This window comes from Kogia breviceps, chromosome 3, assembly GCF_026419965.1.
Source record: "Kogia breviceps isolate mKogBre1 chromosome 3, mKogBre1 haplotype 1, whole genome shotgun sequence".
Taxonomy (NCBI): domain Eukaryota; kingdom Metazoa; phylum Chordata; class Mammalia; order Artiodactyla; family Physeteridae; genus Kogia; species Kogia breviceps.
In genome coordinates, this window is record NC_081312.1 from 86,419,308 (window position 1) to 86,439,315 (window position 20,008).

Below are 20,008 nucleotides of genomic sequence, written 5' to 3' on the forward strand. Positions count from 1 at the left end.
TAGTCTTCATTCTGAAAAAGTGAAGATGTGTTAGGAAGCTGTGTCAGGAGGGTGTGTTAAGAGGATTGCCTAAGATGAAGTATAGTACATACTCTACTTAATACAGTGCCTGGCACATAGAGGGTGCCCAACAGCGGTGACTCTTCACTGTTCCCAAGCCAAATTCTAATAATCCAGGGAAGCATGCCAACTAGGGGACTGCTTGATATGATGCTGATAGACATTTATGGAGACGGACACCCCAGTTATGGAGACAGCAGTAGGGAAACACTTTGTCCCAATAGCGCTGTTCTCAGCTGCCCTTTTCTTTCTTTTTTTAAATAAATAAATTTATTTATTTATTTATTTATTTTTGGCTGCATTGGGTCTTCGTTGCTGTGTGTGGGCTTTCTCTAGTTGCGGCGAGCGGGGGCTACTCTTCGTTGTGGTGCACAGGCTTCTCATTGCGGTGGCTTCTCGTTGCAGAGCACGGGCTCTAGGCTCATGGGCTTCAGTAGTTGTGGCACACAGGCTCAGTAGTTGTGGCCCATGGGCTTAGTTGCTCCGCGGCATGTGGGATCTTCCCAGACCAGGGCTCAAACCCATGTCCCCTGCATTGGCAGGTGGATTCTTAACCACTGTGCCACCAAGGAAGTGCCTCTTCTCTTGATTAACTTAAAGAAGCAATATTTCTTCTCATATGGGTTGTGTTTTGTTTCTAGGGAGACCAAAGAAGGGGGAAGAATTATTGTGGAAGTTGATGGCAAAGTGGCAAAAATCAGAAATTTAAAGGTAAGCCTGAAATTGTTTTCCTTTTTCTTTCCACTGAGGAGCTAGTATTATTACAGGGCTTTTGCGGGTGAAGGTGGGTATGTGAATGTGTTTAGAGAGGGGGATTGGGAGAGGGAAGGGAATGTAAGGGGAACTGTGGGAAGAGCTTTGAGCAACCACAAAGCAAATATAAAAATACAGCAGGAAAGAAGTTCCAGGGATGTGGCTGCTGCAGCCCAAGTTCTATCAAATGGGGTACAGCTGTTTTGGAAACTGATCAGTAGTTGTTCTGAAAGTAAACACTAGGAGTGTTATGGGGGCTGTGGCCAGCTTAAATCCTGCTGGGGACAATCCATGCATATATTTAACTCACCTGACCACCAATTAGACTTCGGCTCAAGTCTCTTATTGGATATCACTTCATCTAGAAGCATCACCAGGGCTTTTAGTATGCATCTGCTAATGCAGGACTCTTTTTTTGGCCGTAGTGAAGGCGAAGTAAGAGACTTTAGATCTCAGAAGAGAGTCGGTCACTAGCCCAAGTCTTGCTACAAATTCTCTTTTACAGATCTGACTGATCTTTGAGTCACGATTGGACAAATACTGGCAACTTCCTCCCCTACCCTTCACCCCTTCCTAGGGCTAATTTCCTCCATCCCATTCCTCCATTTCCCAGGCCAGCGGAAGTGGAAGGGATTCTTTCGAAAGAACAAATGGCCCTTGAGCAGTGGAGAGGGACAGGGCAGCCAGCCATGTGACTATTGCTGTGGTCAGCTTGCAGGTGGTACTCAGCATTCCTGAGAGCTGAGGAAGCTGACTTGCAGGATGAGGGTTATCTGGATCCCAGGGCCCCCAGCCATGCCCACTCTTGTGTTACTCCTCTGATGTGATGTGTTTCCTTTTGTCAGTAGCTCTCTGCTTAAAGAGAAGCCTGCCAGACTTTCAACAGGAGCTCCCTGGGGACAAAAGACCTTTCATTCTCTGCTGTCTCTTATTTATGTCTCTGTTGCTTAATCACTTCAGCTGCTTTGTTCTGAGAGCCCATATTTTTGGTTCTTAAGAATGAATTCTGGCCAAGATCAAACTCTAATCTGCCCCCTGCACACCTTGCTGACTGCTTACTTCCCTCAGTCCAGTTGTCCACTAAGAATCTCTTATTCATTCTGGCAGCCTCATTCTATTGTGGCTTATGGTACCTAGTTCAAGGGATTGTTTCTCCCTGTCCAGAGTCTAAATTTTAAATAGTAAGATAGGCATTTCTGTGAATAATGCCATTCTCCCCAGTATCTGGGGTCAGTACAGTTCCAAGCTCTGGCTTTGCCCTCATCTACCTTGGGCAGTTGGAGTGGTCCTAACTCTTCTGTCCAACATGCTTTCTCATTCACTGGTGGTGGATACCCTAAGGACCTCTGTGTTTGCCCTAGGTTGATAGAGCCTGTCAGGCCCAGGGACTGAATTACTCATATACTGCCAGTATCTTCTACAGAAATACTTAGAGAAGAAATGATAGTAAGAAGAGGCCCAGAGAAGGAAAGGCTTTTTCTCCCAAGCTGTCTTATGCCTCATAGGGCTGGTTCATATGTGGGTTGATATGTATGATAGACAGGCATTTGAGCTTCATTGCACCTAACAAGATGAAGACAAAGGTTACTTTTTCTTTTTCAGGTAGATAATAATAAAGATTCTCATGATCAGTCCAGGTACCTCTAGCTACAACAGAGAGGAATCAAGTGCTACTGGCCAGATTCTGATATTATAGTAGAGAAGACACTGGATCCTATGTTTGATTTTAGGTGGACGGTCGACCCAGTGGCTTTGGCGACTCCCGGGAGAAGGTTGTGGCATTTGGCTTTGATTACTGCTACTGGTCAGTCAACCCAGAGGACCCTCAGTATGCATCTCAGGATGTGGTAATGTCATTTTTCCTTCACTCTCCCCAGGTCCTTATAATTGCATAGTTATTGGGAAATTAACATGGAATCTGGGTCCTGGCTATTTCTTACTTATGGTAGTTTGGTCAGAAACTAATGATGTTTTGATCTGGGAAATGGTAGTGAGAGGCATCCGTTGCAGAAAGAGCAAAGGAGATAAGAAAAGACTGCTTGTTGAGGGCACGGACATTGACTAGTGTCCATTTAGGCTTGGACCTCCGTCTGATTCAGATGGGTACGAGGTAGTTCAGGCAGTGTTCTGCTCCTGTGGTAGGTGAATGGGCTCACCTCTAACTTGACCTTGTGTTGTATGCAGCAGAAGGGCCCATGAGTCGTAGAGACTGGTATCTTCTTTGAGTCTTAGGCTTGTGCTCCTAGGCTGAGTGTAAAGGGCTGGACAGCTAGTCTGCCAGCCTGCAATGTATGTAAGAGGCGAATTCTGTTCATCTGCTGAGGATTGAGAGGATGAGCCAAGCCTTTACTGGCTGGTGCTGTAGGTCACCCTTCCTGCTGATTAGCTCTCCCATAAGTTTCTGAGGCAGCAGGTCTGGCCAGGTGGGTCTACAGGACTTCTCTCTGTTTCTGTGAAGCAGCAGCCTTGTCCTGGTTGGAGCACTGTCAAAGGTCATGCATTTAGTCCCCATGACGTCCAGCAAGTCTTGCCGGATTCAAGTCTGTGACCACAGACAATAGTCCTCATCCTAGCAGCTGCCGGGGTCCTTTCTAAAATTAGAAAAATCATTTATTTGGCCTTTCAGATGTTCTTTCTTACATGTGAAAGAGAATACTAGAGGAATATGCCTTTAGGAAAAAACACTGAAAATGGAAAAATTTGGGGGAGAACCCTAGACAACCATTGCCTATCAGTGCATACATCTTTGAATAAAAAGCTAAAGTGTGTTTTCTGGTAAGTATGTTAGTCTTTTGTGAAACTTTTCCTAATTATGCCAAAGAAACAATGTTATCAAGCCTGAGTGACTTGGAGGACAGCATAGGCATACCTCGTTTTATAGCACTTTGCTTTATTGCCTTAATGGATACTGCATTTTTTACAAATTGAAGGTTTGTGGCAACCCTGCATCAAGCAAGTCTATCCGTGCTGTTTTTCATAACATTTATTCACTTTGTGTCTCTGTGTCATATTTTGGTAATTCTTGTAATATTTATAACTTTTTCATTATTATTATATTTTTTATGATGATCCCCGGTCAGTGATCTTTGATGTCACCACTATGACTCACTGAAGGCTCAGATGATGGTTAGCATTTTTTAGTCATAAAGAATTTTCAAATTAAGGTATGTTCAGTGTTTTTTAGACATAATGCTATTGCACACTTAGTAGACTGCAGTATAGTGTAAACATGACTTGTATGCACTTGGAAACCAAAAAATTCATGTGACTGGCTTTGTTGCAATTATTTGCTTTATTGTGTTGGTCTGGAAGAAGACCTGTAACATCTCCGAGGTCTGCCTGTACTGTTTTTCTGCTGATGCAGACTTCTGAAGGTGATTGGACTTCTGAAGATGATTGGATAATTCTAAACCATGGAAGTATAATTCCCCATCCTTCCCTTTTGAGAGGAACATGTGGAAACAAGACCCTAGACCACTGTGAGATTTGTTGTTTCAGTGGGCCCCTTCTATTATAATATGAGCACCCCACTTTTGTAGTCACAGTGTGTTTGCTGTAAATGCTCAACAGAAAGGGGCAGTGTGGGTATTACCTGTCCCCTACCAAATCTTTCCCATCCTTTTGAGGATGAGGGCACTGGCAGGTCCAGGCTTATCTTGTGGCCCTTGACCTTTATCCCAGCACTCAAGCAGGTATGAGGTTATCTGGTTACTGGTGTTTGTATTGTTCCACTGAGATCCTCCAAAAAGAGCCAGGAAAGGAAGTGACTCTCAAATAAGAGCATGGGACTCCTAAAGCAGTTCACCATTGTGACTGTATTTGTGGTATTGAAGACAGTGGTCTTTCTGTTAGCAGAAAATGTGAGCATTCTGATGGCTCCTTCCATCCTTCTTGGCCATAGCATACTTAGGACTGTTCTGTACATAAGAAACATTAACTATTTTGTATAACATTTGATAGATAATCTGGGAAGTATGTGTAAACAAAACAAAACTACGTATCTATATCTATATATCGGCAAGCTCAGGTATAATTTTGGTATGAGGCTCACTTTTTATATTTATGTAGCTTAAGTGTATAAAAATAACCTAGTGGAAACCCAGAAGCCCATAGAGGAGAGGAATTCAGAAGTATGATTGCTTTTCTGTTGCCTGATTTGAAGTTCAATGGAAAGATCAAATGGCATTTGGACAGGAAGCCTGTGCAGAGAGATAAAACCAGTGTCTCCTAAGGTTTATTCTGGCTTATTTACTAATTGTCTAAGGTTTCGAGAGGGAAGGAAAGGAATCTCTTTCACAGGCTGGAGAAGGGCCAGAGGTCCCAGAATGGTGGCAAGACTCACATCCACATGATTTGGTTGGAGGGACTCATCGCTTTGACACAGAAATTGGAGCCCAGTCTTAACCCTAATCATTACGGCTCTGAGGTCACCAGGGGTAGGAAAGGCAGATTATCATAAAATCATAGGACTTGGCATAAGAAAGCATTTAGATGTCATCTGTTTCATCCTCTCCCAGAGTACAGCAATCCTCTCTACTGTGTTTGTGATCGTATTTTGGGGGTTGGGGAGAAAGGGGCCAGTCTTATTGAAGTATAATTTTGGTACAGTAAAATTCATTTAATGTACAGTGTACAGTTCTGTGAGTTTTGACAAACACATACAGTTGTATAACTTATACTACAATAAGTATATAAAACAGTGCATCATCCCCCAAATTCCTTCATGTCCCTTTGTAGTCAGACTGTTCTTACCCACCCAGCCCCTGGCAACTGCTGATCTGTTTTCTTCCCTACAGTTTTGTCTGTTGCATAATGTTGTATAAATGTAATAAAATAGTATGTAGCCTTTTGAGTCTGGCTTACTTTACTTAGCATGATGTATCGAAACTTGATATTCACCTCTGCTGTTATGTGTACCATGTATCATTCTGATCTATTCAGACTCATTTACATAATCTTCTTGCCCTAAAGAAATCTCATGGCTTTGGAAACACCGACTCTAATTGCAAAGAGTATGGGACCAAGTCCCTGGAGATCTGTGCCTCCTTTTGTGAAGGAAGGACTGTCATCACCCTTAGAAGTACAGCATTGATTTCAGAATATCCAGATATCTGAGGGGAAATTTTTCCCACTGGCCTTAGGGTGATTTTAAGCAACATCATAAGGCATTGCTTGATGGATGTTGACAAGAAGTCACATGTTCAGTGTTGGTGTTGCCTTCTCCTCATAGTCTCTTAGAGTGTTAGAACTTGAAGGGAACTTAGCAGTCGCCTAGGCCAGGCTTCCCCAACCTTAGCACTGTTGATATTTTGGCTGGTTAATTCTTTGTTGTAGGGAGTCTGTCCTGGGCATTGTAGGATCTTTAGCAGCATCCCTGGCCTCTTCCCATTAGGTGCTGGTAGCAGTCCCAATCGTGACAATCAAAAATGTTTCTGGGCTTCCCTGGTGGCGCAGTGGTTGAGAGTCCACCTGCCAATGCAGGGGACACGGGTTCGTGCCCTGGTCTGGGAGGATCCCACATGCCGCGGCTGGGCCCATGAGCCTGCGCGTCCAGAACCTGTGCTCCGCAACGGGAGAGGCCACAACAGTGAGAGGCCACGTACTGCAAAAAAAAAAAAAAAAAAAAAAAAAAAAAAAAAAAAAATGTTTTCAGGCAAGGCCCACTCATCTAGGCCACCCTCTCCTGTTCCAGATACAGCGTGTAACTTACATGGACTTATACGGGCAGTTAATGCCAAAGTGGGCCTGGACCCTTGCTTGCTGTGGTGGCCTTTGCATTTCATTGTACCACTCTACCTCCCTCTCTTTATGTTTATGTTACAGCCTCAAAAGATAGGTTCAAGATTAAAATTCCTTTGTGCTTTAGCACTTCCCAGTCCTTAATGGTGATATACTTGAACACAGAGATCAGGTGTCAACAAATATGAGCCTCTAGAGAGCAAATCAGCTACTGCAAGTTCTGCTGAGAGGCAGCTTCCTTGTTAAATACCTATAGACTCTAAATGTTTATCATTTCATTTGACTTTCTTCCAAAATCTATTAACCCTATATTATTTACTCCATTTTATAGATAAGGAAACCGAGGCACAGAACGGCTACAAGACTTGCCTGAGTCACTTAGCCAGTAAGTGGTACAGCAGGGATTCAAACCCAAGACTGTCTGGCTGTAAATTGTATGTCGTGTCCACCAAGCCTCACTGACTCTCAAAATTAAACAAATCTCATTTAGTCTGCTAGTGACCTGGTCCTCTCTTTATGCATATTATCTGATTTAATCCCTTCAACAGCCTGAAAGGTAGAAGATTTTATTCTTCTTCTATAGTTGAGGAAATTTAGGATTAGAGAGATATGATCTGCCCAAAGTCACACAATAAGAAAATGAGTCTTAGATTTGAACACAGGATCATCTGAATGCAAGGTTCATATTCTTTACTAAACTACAGTGTAAAAAGATAAAAAGAGGGATATAGGAAAAGGAAGAGATGGAAAGTTGAGGAGAGAGGGTAAAGGGAAAGAGAGAGAGAGAGAGAGAGAGAGAGAGAGAGAGAGAGAGAAAAGGTTATAGTGAATGGGGACTAGCAGGGGATTATACTACCTGACTTGTCCATTACCCCACGACCCTGATGTCATCAGCATCCTTTTCTTTTTTTAAAAAAATTTATTTATTTTGGCTGTGTTTTGGGTCTTCGTTGCTGCACGCGGGCTTTCTCTGGTTGCGGTGAGCAGGGGCTACTCTTTGTTGCGGTGCGTGGGCTTCTCATTGCGGTGGCTTCTCTTGTTCTGGAGCGTGGACTCTAGGCACGCAGGCTTCAGTAGTTGTGACACACGGGCTCAGTAGTTGTGGCTCGTGGGCTCTAGAGCGCAGGCTCAGTAGTTTTGGTGCACAGGCTTAGTTGCTTCGCGGCATGTGGGATCTTCCTGGAGCAGGGCTCGAATCCATGTTCCCTGCATTGGCAGGTGGATTCTTAACCACTGCACCACCAGGGAAGTCCCCAGCATCCCATTCTTAAGCGAGGTCGTTACTGACCTAATTGTGTTTTCAGTCTTTATTAACATTTGGACTTGCAGCCAAGGCTTTTCTTAAAAATTGACCTGCATTTTATCTGCCTTCAATCTATATTAATCGGCTTCTTCTCTTGAAATTAGACCTGGATTTAAATTCAGGCACAGCCACTTACCAGCTGGCTTACTTTGGGACAAGTTACTTAACCTCTCTGAGTCCTAGTCTCTTCAACTTGAGTTACTGTGAAGAAGAAACAAATAATGATGTGAAGTGTTCAGCCCAGGGCTTGACAGATACAAGTGGAATAAGTGAGGTCATGAATGCTGTGGCTTGGGTCCCTGTTGTGATTACCACTATCACAGTACAAGAGAAGTGAGGCCCATGCTTCTTTCTAAGAGCTGAACTACATTTGAAAATCTCTTCTTTAAATCTGGTTGTGATCCCTTCTGGGATCAGCATGCTCCACCTGGAAAATTAGCTTCCCTCCCTTCCTCCTGATCAGGAACATCTGTTGGAGCGGGAGTCCTCTGCACAAGCATTTTGTGTTTGGGTGATTGTATGTTTGTAAAACTTTCCATGAGGAGCATTAGCTCAGCTTTACCCACCAAGGACTGTGAGTGGCTGTCAAAACAAGTGTAGACTGAGTCAACAGAAAGTGAGTCAGGAACAAAAAGCTGCCCAGCCCTTGTGGGACAATTGCTTCTATTCTCCTGGGAATCTTTATTTTAAAATGCTCTGTTATTTGGTTAAAACACAATAGTTAAAACACCTGTAGCTTTTCCAGATGAAATATCATGTGAGTGAGCAGAGAATTCCTCCCCACAGCCACCAAATTCAAAACTGAAATTATAGCAGCAATGTGATTATGCTTGTTGTTTTAACACTGTTTCATCTCCATAATACACTGAACACAAGACAACACACAGAGAATATCCATTGCTTACCCCCAAAGAGCCCTGCCAAGGGGCAAGGTGGGAAGAAGTGTGTGTGTGTGTGTGTGTGTGTGTGTGTGTGTGTGTGCGCGTGCGCACGTGCACATGTTCTTGTGCATGTGCATTTGTGTTACAGGTTCTTTGGTGAGTATTTTCTCCAGTTCCGGACTTCAGCTTGAGGATGTTAGGAACTTGGAGAGGCTTCAGAGGAAAACCCCACACACCCCAAAATGCTTAAAGGGCTGGCTGCAGGAACCAAGAGGAAAGCCACTGTCAGTGTAGTGCACCTCATGTGCATTCTGCATGTGATTATTTCATGAAGGAATGTTGCTCCGGAGACGGGAAGACAGGTAATAATAATGCTCTACAGGTACAGAACATGATGATTTTTAATAGTTTATGGAGCATTAGAACCAGCTGGTCTTCACTGCCATTTGGAGAAAAGAGAGGATTTCAGATTAAATTGCACAGGATTGTTTATAAAGATATGAAGAGTAACTTGTGCAGAGTTTTTGAATCTGGATATTTCTAAAGTCAAAATAGTTTGACTTTAGAATTCCAGAATGTGGGTGTTAGAAGAAATGGTAGAGACCATCATGACACATATTTTAAAGATGAAGGCCTAGAGAGACAAAAATAGTAGTTATAGGATTTTTTTTTTCTTTTTGGACAGTCCAGAATTGTGCTTGGTGTTGCAGGGAAATGCCTGTTGCTTATTCTAGTGATGGGATCATGAACTGCATCACATAGTTTCCTGCAGGGCAGGAAGTGTGCTGCTTAGCAGAATCCCAAGGAAAGATCTTGTTCTTGAGACTGGGCCTATTCCTGGCTCTGTACTCGTCAAGATGAGGAAATTACACTATTGCCATCTAGTAGTATGGGGGTGGGAAGGTATTGAGTGACTGTTATCATAGGTTCTGTAACGTGACCAGGCTGGGGCTAGTTACTGCTGCCACAGAAGCAGCATTTCTGTCTGGGGACTGTAACCCATTATAAGATGAAGACAAGTGATCTATGATCTCCTGCTTTGGAAAGTAAGTAGGGTGAGGTGGACAGGGGTATGGCTGTCACTTCTTTTGTATCTCCTGAACTTGGAGTATGAATGAACGTTTTGGGGAAAGAGGAAAGAAGGTGGAAGAGCTACTGAAACTGAAGAGGGACCTTGGAGGAGCAAGAGGAGGGGCAAACATGAAGAAGAAACTAAGGTGAGAAGGAATTTGAGAGTTCACAGAGGGGTTAGGGGTATATCACTTTTTACAGTAAATATTATTATCTCCAATTTAGGTACAGGAGCAGGCTCAGATAGGTTGAGTAGCTTGCTTGAAGGTCACCAACCAAGTGATGGAACCAACATTCAAACCTTTGACTGTGTGATTCCAAAGTCCAAGCTCTCAAATGACGCACCACACACAGCTCTATTTATTTCTGTATTTCCAGTGCTGCACATCTTAAATGATCAGTTTATGGTTATTGGGTTGATAATTCAATTTATGTTTCAATGGATAAGTGATAAGTTAGCACTCTGCCTTCTTGAATCTTGCTGTCTGTGCCTTCTTGAATCTTGCTGCCTGTTTTGAGGAGGCCTTGAAGTTTGCCTAAGTTGGAGAACCATAGACATTTATGAATTTCTCTGTGCATCCCTTTCCCTAATGCATGTATGTGCTAGGGCAGCTGGGGAGCGTGTGGGCGTCAAAGGATTTTCTCATGAATATTTGCAGAGCTGTGTACATTCCATCGCTAGTGCTATTTCTTCCCAACCAAGATGGAGACAGAAGTTGAAGGGAGAGAAGTTTATAAGAAAAAGCCTTTTTGTGCAATAATTGGATGGGGCTCTTCTGGTATGAGTGGGGGAAGGGAGATTACCATGAGTGCTGCATTTCAGTAAGTTCCCTCTGCCAATAGCACAGCTGCTCAGCTCCATAAGCATGTCCATGGGCTGGATTTTAAAGGAATAAGGTCATTCTTTTGGCTTCTTCTAACACATTTTTTCCCCTCTCTAAAAACTTGATTATGAATTTTTAAAGGGTAGCTTTTAGACTCATAGAAAAATCTGAAGAACAGAGATCCTTTACACTTAATGCTTGCTGTTGGTGCTGCATGCCTTTACAAAAATGAACAGCAGAAACTAGAGAAATCTTTTAAAATGCAACAGCTTGTTTGGATTCTTTTTTCTCCTCTGTGAGTCAAGGGTAACAGGAATTTCTGGTTGTATCTGGAGTCCTTGAGATTTAGGCTGGGGAGAGAGGTTATCTGTAGGGGCGGCATGCCCAAATTTTGATAGTCAACTGGAAACCTGGTGCAGCCTAAGCATAAATACAGATAGAGGTCCTGAGCTAGGTGTCCTTGATGTTCCCCAGAAGTTCTCTTGCTTGCATTTGCAATGCTGAGAAGTTGCCTTATACTCCGCTCCCTTTACACTTGAATTTGTCCTGGGTTTATAAGGATTGTCAATTAATTGCTTGAAGAAATGATGATGGAGGTGATCACTTTGAGGGTCTTTGGAAAAACTGATTTGCAAAATCATGTGAACAAGAGGATATAAGATGAGCGCAGCCCTTTGAACAAAAGGATTGTGTGTCCACCACAGCAGACGTTTGCACAGGCAGACTGGTAATAGTAGCCTTCTCCAGAGGAAGCCACCTGGTCTGCATCACCAGGTGCAAAATTCTCTCCCACATACTTGCACAGTAAGCCTGTGTCCAAGTCCCCTCTCAGCACCTTTCAATGGTCCTCTGTTTGGGGGAGCCAGTCCAGCTGACCAACAAAAGGCCCCTTCTAAGTGCAGTGTTCTGAAAAGGGTTCAGAAAGTATGGGGAAAGGAACAGGACTGGTCTCTCTCTAGTTCTGTGCTCAGCAGAAAGCAGACAACTGCATAAAATGTGTCAGTAGATTAGTTTTAAAAAATATTTTGCTATAAAAGCAATACAGGTTAACTGGAAAACGTTCAAACAGTCCAGAAGGGTGTAATGTAAAAAGTGAAAATCGCTTCCCCTTCCATGCCTCCCCACTGATCTCATTCTCCAGAGGTAACCACTGTCGGCAGTTCTTTGCTGTCCTTTCAGACATTCTCTAATCATAAGTAAGCATATATAGTATGTCTCTTTTAAAAAAAAATACTAAGGGGCTTACACTCTATGTACTGTTTTTCAACTTGCTTTATTCTATGCAATTTATCTTGGCCCTAATTTATTTGTAGTACCTATAGTTCTACCTCATTGTTTTTTGTTTGTTTGTTTGTTTGCTTTTGCGATACGTGGGCCTCTCACTGTTGTGGCCTCTCCCGTTGCGGGGCACAGGCTCCGGATGTGCAGGCTCAGCGGCCATGGCTCTCGGGCCCAGCCGCTCCGCGGCATGTGGGATCCTTCTGGACTGGGGTGCGAACCGGTGTCCTCTGCATTGGCAGGCGGACTCTCAACCACTGCACCACCAGGGAAGCCCATACCTCATTGTTTTAATGCTACATGGAATTCCATCCTATAAAGATATTGTAGTTTAACTAGTTTTCTAATGATGGATGGTTAGAATATTTCCAGCTAACTATATAATACAATATATTATTACATATTATATAATTATAATTCCAAAATTTTGTAATTCTGCTATTATATAATATATATTATATTATGTTTCTACTATTCACTATAATACTAGAGTGAGCATCTTTGCATTTTTGCAAGTGTATCCGTAAGGTAAATATCTAGAAGTGCAGTTACATGTTCAGAGAGTATGTATATTTTAAATTTCAATAGATTTTTGTCTAATTGTCTTCCAAAAAGATTGTACCAATTTACCTGCTTAACAGTAGTGTATCAGAATAAATTATCACGTTCCTTGTCAATACTAGGTGTTATCAAACTCTTTAATCTTTGCCTACCTTATAGGTAGAAATGGTATCTCATTTTTGGCTTTTATTATAATTGGGATTGAGCATCTTTGTATGTTTCTGGGCCATTTGTGTAGTTTGTTCCCCGTGAATTGTGTGTTCATATATTTTTTTCCCCATTTTTATACTGTATTGTTTATCTTTTTTTATAAAAAAAGATTTATTTATTTATTTTTTGGGTGCTTCAGGTTAGTTGCGGCATGCAGGATCTTCGTTGAGGCATGCAGGATCTTTCCTTGCGGCGTGTGGGCTTCTCTCTAGTTGTGGCGTGCAGGTTTTCTCTCTCTAGTTGTGATGCGCAGGCTCCAGGGCGCGTGGTCTCTGTAGTTGTGGTGTGCGGGTTCCAGAGTGCGTGGACTCTGTAGTTTGCGGCACACAGACTCTCTAGCTGAGGTGCGCGAACTTGGCAGTTATGGCGTGTGGGCTTAGTTGCCCCGCGGCATGTGGGATCTTAGTTCCCTGACAAGGGATCGAACCCACATCCCCTGCATTGGAAGGCAGATTCTTTACCACTGGACCACCAGGGAAGTCCAAGTCCCTTTTTCTTACTTATTTTTAAGAGCAGTTAGAATATTAAGGAAATTGATCCATGTAATAGATGTTGCACGTTTCCCCTGTTTACTTTTGTTTTGACTGTGTAATTTTTCCCCGTGCACCTGTGTGTGTGCGTTTAAATGTAGTCAAATTATTGACCTTTCTCTGTGGCTTCCTAGTATACTAAGCTTAGAAAGGCCTGTCATTCTGAGATTATAAAAGTATTTGCCTTTTTTTTTCTGGTATGCTAATGGATTTATCTTATTAATAGTTAAATATCTGATCCATTTGAATATTTTTGTTGTAGGAAATGCGGTAGGGCTTCATCTTTACTTTTTTTCCCAGATAGCTAGCCAGTTGCCTCATTGCCATTTACTGAACACCCATCCTTTCTCCACTGATATGTAAAAGCCTTCCCCCCCCCCCCCCCCCCCGTAGGCGGGCCTCTCACTGTTGTGGCCTCTCCCGTTGTGGAGCACAGGCTCCGGACGCACAGGCTCAGTGGCCATGGCTCACGGGCCCAGCCGCTCCGCGGCATGTGGGATCTTCCCGGACTGGGGCACGAACCCGTGTCCCCTGCATCGGCAGGCGGACTCTTAACCACTGTGCCACCAGGGAAGCCCCTGGGGTCTCTTTTAAAACGGTTTTGTTTCATTGATTGATTCGTACTTTTGTGTCAGAACTATACTGTTTCACAAGTTTTCAAATATTCATAAAAGCATATACCATACTGGTTTACTAATTTTTAGTATTGGACAGGGCTGGTCCTTTCTCATTTCTTTTTTAGGCTATCCTGATTATTTTGGTTTTTGCTCTTCCCCAAATGCCATGTACTTCCCTGCTTTTGCTCATGCTGACTCCTCTTTCTAAAATATGTTAAAATATCTCACCTCCCCAGTTCCTACCATTCAAAATGCTGCTTGTTCTTTAAGACCCAGTTAAAATGGTACTTCCTCCTTGAAGTTGTCACCATCCCTTAGATTCTCATAATATCTTGTTACTCTCTAGTGACACTCTGTGTATTAATTTAAATTAACTTTCTTTGGGTACATGACTTACCTATTTTATTAGACTGAGTGATCCTTGAAGGCAGACTAGGCCTCATCCATCTTTGAATACCCTACATTTCCTAGTGTAGTGACATTTCTCTCATTCATTCAGTAAGCATTTGAGAAGCAGCTACCATCTGCAACACAGTGGGGTTGAGTGCTGTGAGGAATATGGAGTGATATAAGATGTGATTCCTGCCCTCAGAAAGGTTACAGTCTTATTGGGAATAATAATAGTAAATATAATAACAGTATACTTATATTATTATAAATGTATAATTTTGTATTTATAAATAATCCTTAAAATAATAAAAATAATCAACAATACCAAGCATTCAAGTGTTAAATGAGTGGTACTTACATTAAGTATTTCAGGAATCCAGAGGAGTAACACACTACCCATAGATGCCTTTGAATGAGTTCAAGGGAGGTCATTGCAGTCAGAAGGAAAGGCATAATAAGCAAAGATTGTAGGGCAAGAATGTACAAGACATGCTTGAGTGGATCAAGTGCTGCCAGTCCAGGGTGAAGCTAAGAGGATGTAGTCATAGTGTCCATCTCTCCAAGTGTCCCAGGAGGCCAGACTCTCACATTCCATCTCTGTGCTGCTCCAGATTCCTAGGGGATATGGAGGCTAATCCCAGGTTCTTTGGGACAGTGGCAAAGTGGCCTCAGGAGCACCCTGGATGCTTAGCTGAATCCAGCAGATACAGGCCATGTCATACAGGCCATGTCATACAGGCCATGAAGATATTTAACCTGAGGGCAGGAGGCTGCATATCCTGAGTTACGGAAACAGCATTCACTCACCATTCCTCTGTTGTATGCTGGTATATGCTAGGTGCTGGGTAAACAAACTCTGTGTGTGTGTGTGTGTGTGTGTGTGTGTGTGTGTGTGTGTGTGTGACAGAGACACAGTTTTGCTTAGTTGCTTTACTTCACTTGATATATCACGTTTTATGCTGATCAGATTTTGAGCAAATCTATGTCTCATTCAAGATTTTTTTTTCTAGAGGTTCTAATAGGCTGTAGTGCCCATTCCATCCTTTTGTCCATCCCCATTGTTGCTTGGACACCACTGCCTTTCTTTGTTTCCAGAACCTTGGTTTGGGGCCATGGTATCTCCATTGTTGCCGCTCTCTCAAGGGTCTGCCCCTGGGACATCATGCAGATCTGTTTTATTCCAGAATGGTAGAAGTGTTCTGATTTATTGTAGAAAAATGCCTCCCAGGAACACATTACTGGTTTTTCCTTCTGGATGTGCCTGCTGAGCTTTACTAAGAACTGTGCATGTCCAGATGCTTCCATACAATGAAGGGAAGAGGACATGCTTCCTATTCTTTGGGAACACAGATGTAGAGAGCCTTGCTTCTCAAAGTGTGGACCTTGGTATTGCCTAGAGCTTGTTAGAAATGTGTACTTTCAGACCCTAAGCCAAATGCATTGAATCAAAATCTGCATTTTAAAGAGATCACCAGGTGGTATGTATGCATGTGAAAGTAATTAAAGTTAGAGATGCAGATTCGGATCAAAGAGTTCTGGGTTGGAGCTTCAGATGCTGCTGGATTGAGGACTACACTTTTAGTAACATGATTCTGGAGTTCATGATATATTGTACCCTAAATTATACAACTTTGAATGGATGACTGCTCTTCCCAAGGCCCAGATAACTGTGCTTTTGCTTTGGCTGTAAAATGTGGATTATTCCCTGGTTGACATTTCTCTTACTTGTCTGTCTGGCTGATGTAAGAAGGAAGACATGTTAGGCACTGACATATCCACTTACACAAGTGCCGTCTCAGGCAAACCTTGATGGCTTTTGGTTTAGTGGAACAACTTTATATTATGTGATTTAAATAGCCTCAGTTTTCTTATCTTTCAAGAGGGAGTGATGATCCCCACCTACCAACACACAGGAATACTGTTAGACTAAAATGAAGTATTAGGCTTGAGAGGACTTTGAAAAAAATTAGAAAGATTAAATAAATATCAGTTGATATTATTACTACGTTATATTCTCTGATGTTTCTATACCAAGAAAGAAGTCTCTTTACAGAGTTCTATATACTGCCAGTGAAAGTATCTTTTGTTAATTCTTTAATAATAAAATTTTTTTCTAAAAATACTATAATTTATTAATTAAAAAATAGGTAATATATGCACATGGCAGATAAAACAGTACAAAAGGATGTACAGTGAAAATTAAATCTCTTTTCTATCTCCTGGTACCTCTTTCCCCTATGCTGAGGCAACCATTGTTATTGATTTCTTGTGTATATTCCTATATATTCTGTGTACATCTAAGCATGTAGTTGTATATTTATTTTTTTAAAAAGTGGTAGCAGACACATTATTCTGCATCTTGCTTTGTTCAGTTAATGCATCTTGGAGACATTTTCATATCTGTATATATGATTACCTCACTTTTTTGATGGCCACATAGTAACATTTTATGTGAGTGTACCATAATTTATTTGCTACTATGAACTTTTAAACTATTTATGTCTTTATATTTACAGTGAATTTCTTGTAGGCAGCATATATGTGATTGAGTCTTGCTTTGTTGTCCTAATCAGATCATCTCTGCCTTTAATTGGGGGTATTTAGAACATTTACATTGTATAATTACTAATATAATTATGACAATCATTTTTCTGTTTTCTTCTTTTTCTATTTGACCTATCTCTTATTTGTTCCCTTTTTTGTATTTTCCTGCCTTTTTTGGATTGAGTATTTTTGTGTTTCCATTTTATTTTTGTTGGTTTATTAATTATAAGTCTTTGTTTTGTTAGTGCTTGCTTTAGGGTTTATAGTATACATTTTTAACTTATCACAGTCTGTATTTAAGTGATAATATACTACTTCCCACATAAAATAAGGTACACTAAAATACTTCTGTTTCTTCTCTCTCAGTCTTTATACTATCAAGTCATGCATTTTATATCTACATATGTTATGAACTCCATAATACATTGTCAATAATTTCATTTAAATGGTAAATTAGTTTTTAAAGAATTTAAATAGTAAGAAAAAATATCATATACTTGCCCATGTAGTTACTGGTTCTAGTGCTCTTCATTTCTTTTTGTAGATCCATATTTCCATCTGGTGTCATTTTCCTTCTCTTAGTATATTCTTTAACTTTATTTCAGCTATCATATTTTAGACACTGAAAAGATGAAGACTGTGTTTGATTTATATCTGACAAACTGTATAGCGTTAATTCTGGTGTCAGCAGGTGGATCCACATTGGTTTGTGACTTGCTCTATGAACTCAGTAGAGCAGATTTTAATTTAGCATTTGTCTTCTAAACCAAAGACAGATCCTTTGACAGGCACAGTGATAATATGCTGTGGCTTCTAGAACATGTACAGGAGACTTTTCCTTATATTCTAAAGACAAAATCAGAAATTGATAATTTACTATGAAACATTTTGGAGCATTTCAAGTTGTAGGTCTTAGCTGTCCAGGATCTTTGTTGCTGCTTGCTGTTCTTTCTGAACTGCATTTTTTGGGAACAGGAGTTTGGCTTCAAATTATTTTTTCCAGGATCTGAAATTAGGGGTGGTTGTTACTGTATACTGGCTCTTACTAGTCTGTGGTTTACATACATTTACATAATCTCAGCTTTCAGCAAAAATAGCCTTTTTGGAATCCTGAGCAGGTATGGAGATGAAGGGAAACAATCTGCTTATATCTCTGTTTTGTTTACTTTTACCTGCTTGGCCCCCTTTTCTCTCACCTCTCCCTTAAATCAACATTAAATTTGATGTATCTTTTATTTGTGAAAGCTCACTAAGGTCATGTAATATGTGATTATTTTACCTTATTCATTCAACATACTTCTACTGAAAAATATGCCAAGAATTGTGCTAAGTACTGGAAATAACCAATAAGAATTGGACATTGTAGTTACCCATGAAAAACTCTTAGTTCTTGAGGGAGGCAGATACACAGAGTTAATTACTTCACAGTGTGGTAAATACTACAGTACTGATAAATATTTTAATTAAGCATTTGAAAATACTTGAAGAGGGAGGTAGGCCTTTTTTGTCAGGGGTAGGGAGGGGAGGTTGTCAAAAAGTCTAGTCCACAGCGTGATTGCTCTTTTCAACATTGAATAGGATTTAAACCTGTAGTTCTCTTCCAAAGGCGGGAAGCGCATTCTTCTTAAGACTTGAAAGTGGTGCTTCACATACATGGATTTAACTACACAGCTTGGTGTGTTTCCAAAAAGACTTCTCAAAGCATCACATGAATCATTCACTAACCTTAACTTGAAGTTCCTTCCTGGTTTCATTCTAGATACTGTTTAGTCTTATATAATGAGTATGAATCATTTGATTGAGGCTGGCTACTTAGCATATTAACTTGGTTTATGATCATGATGAGGGAGCTGGGTTCGGTGAAAACCTCTCTTCTCTCTGCAGGAAAGGCAGAGTGGATGGTTTCTCATTTTTTCAAGCGTGAGCTATTTATAGACTCACTTCCCCCCACAGACTGAACACAATAGGAGCCTGAAATCAAATGGTGACCAGATGTGCCCAGGCATCCCCCAGTTTGTGCTTAGAAGTTGGAAAAGGCAGAGCCCTTAGGACGTTTGTCTCAGGGCAGAAACATTGGACTCACTCATAAGATTATCATCTGTATACAAACAGCCCCTTAAATCTGGTCCCCAGGAGCGGAGGAGGTAAACAGAAACGTGTGCGCACTCATTTTTCTTGCTTCTCTTTCTTGAAGTGGGGGATTATTCCTTTGTTAGTCATTTCATTGCTCAATTCTTGTCTCTGTAGTTAGGCAGTTAGACAAAGTACAGATTTCTGGGGATATGTGCTGCATTGATGTAGGAGGAAGAGCTAATGCAGCTTCCATGTAGTTGGTGGAGACAGTGGCTCTGCTCAGATGAGAAGAGATCTGACAGGAATGGAAACCCTTAATTACTTTTTTTTCTTTGCTCTTCCTCCCCTAGTAAACTAACCCCATCTTGTTTGTGGTGGTGTTTTGGTTTAAAGCACAAACATGTAGTGGTTTATGGCTGGTATTGCTTTTCCTTTTCTCCCACATTAGAGATTTTGAGAAAGTAGAAGCAACTTCCCCCTTCAGTAAGCATCTGGCAACATTTCCTTGGAGTTTAGAGATTTAATTTCAGGGTTTGGAAAAGTTGTGGTTAATTTTGGAGAATATTCTCATGAACAACTCGCTTAAGTGGGAAGTGAGAGAAGAAAATACCACCTTTTGAGAACCTGCTCTGTTCCAAGTACTGAACTGAGTACCTGACTCATCTCATTCACTCTTTAACAGCAGCCCCCAAAGTGGGTTATTATCATCTCTATGGTACAGATGTGAAAACCAAGGCTCAAAGAGGTTAGGTAACTTTCCCAGGGCCACACTACTAAGAGGTGGAGCCCAGATTGAAACCCAGATCTGCTGCTTCCAAAGCCCTTGCCCTTTCCACTACACCTGCTGCCTGCTGTGTGTGCTAACTCCTCCTGACCGTGCGCTTGCCTCTGATATTTGAAGTATGACATGAATTAGCTAACAATTAGAGAAATTTCAACTGATAAACTGTGCATTTACCATAGGAAAGGGCCCAGGAGCCATGATAAGAATCATGTGTTTTCAAGCTTCACTATTGATGCCTTTCTCTGAGATATGGAGGACACCACCTATTTTAAATTTTTTATCTGAAGCTAGTGCTTGTCTACAGGTGCAGTCAGCGTGTGTTCTTCTGAATCCCCCGAATAGCTCTAATTGACCCAATCACTTTCTGAGATACAAGAAATAGCTCCCATG

General features: G+C 41.4%; 1 protein-coding gene across 3 annotated transcripts in view; it reads left to right on the plus strand.

Moving 5' to 3' along the window:
- The window catches only part of STARD9 (StAR related lipid transfer domain containing 9), a 128,969-nt gene that overhangs the window by 3,747 nt on the left and 105,214 nt on the right, over positions 1-20,008 (plus strand). For all 3 annotated transcript variants that reach the window (XR_010839665.1, XM_067029080.1, XM_067029081.1), the window contains exons 2-3: positions 702-771; positions 2,544-2,660. Coding sequence is in view for 2 of the 3 variants with exons in the window: in XM_067029080.1 (XP_066885181.1) it covers positions 702-771; positions 2,544-2,660 (187 nt within the window). In the remaining variant the exon portion in view is untranslated. The remainder of the gene's footprint in view (positions 1-701; positions 772-2,543; positions 2,661-20,008) is intronic.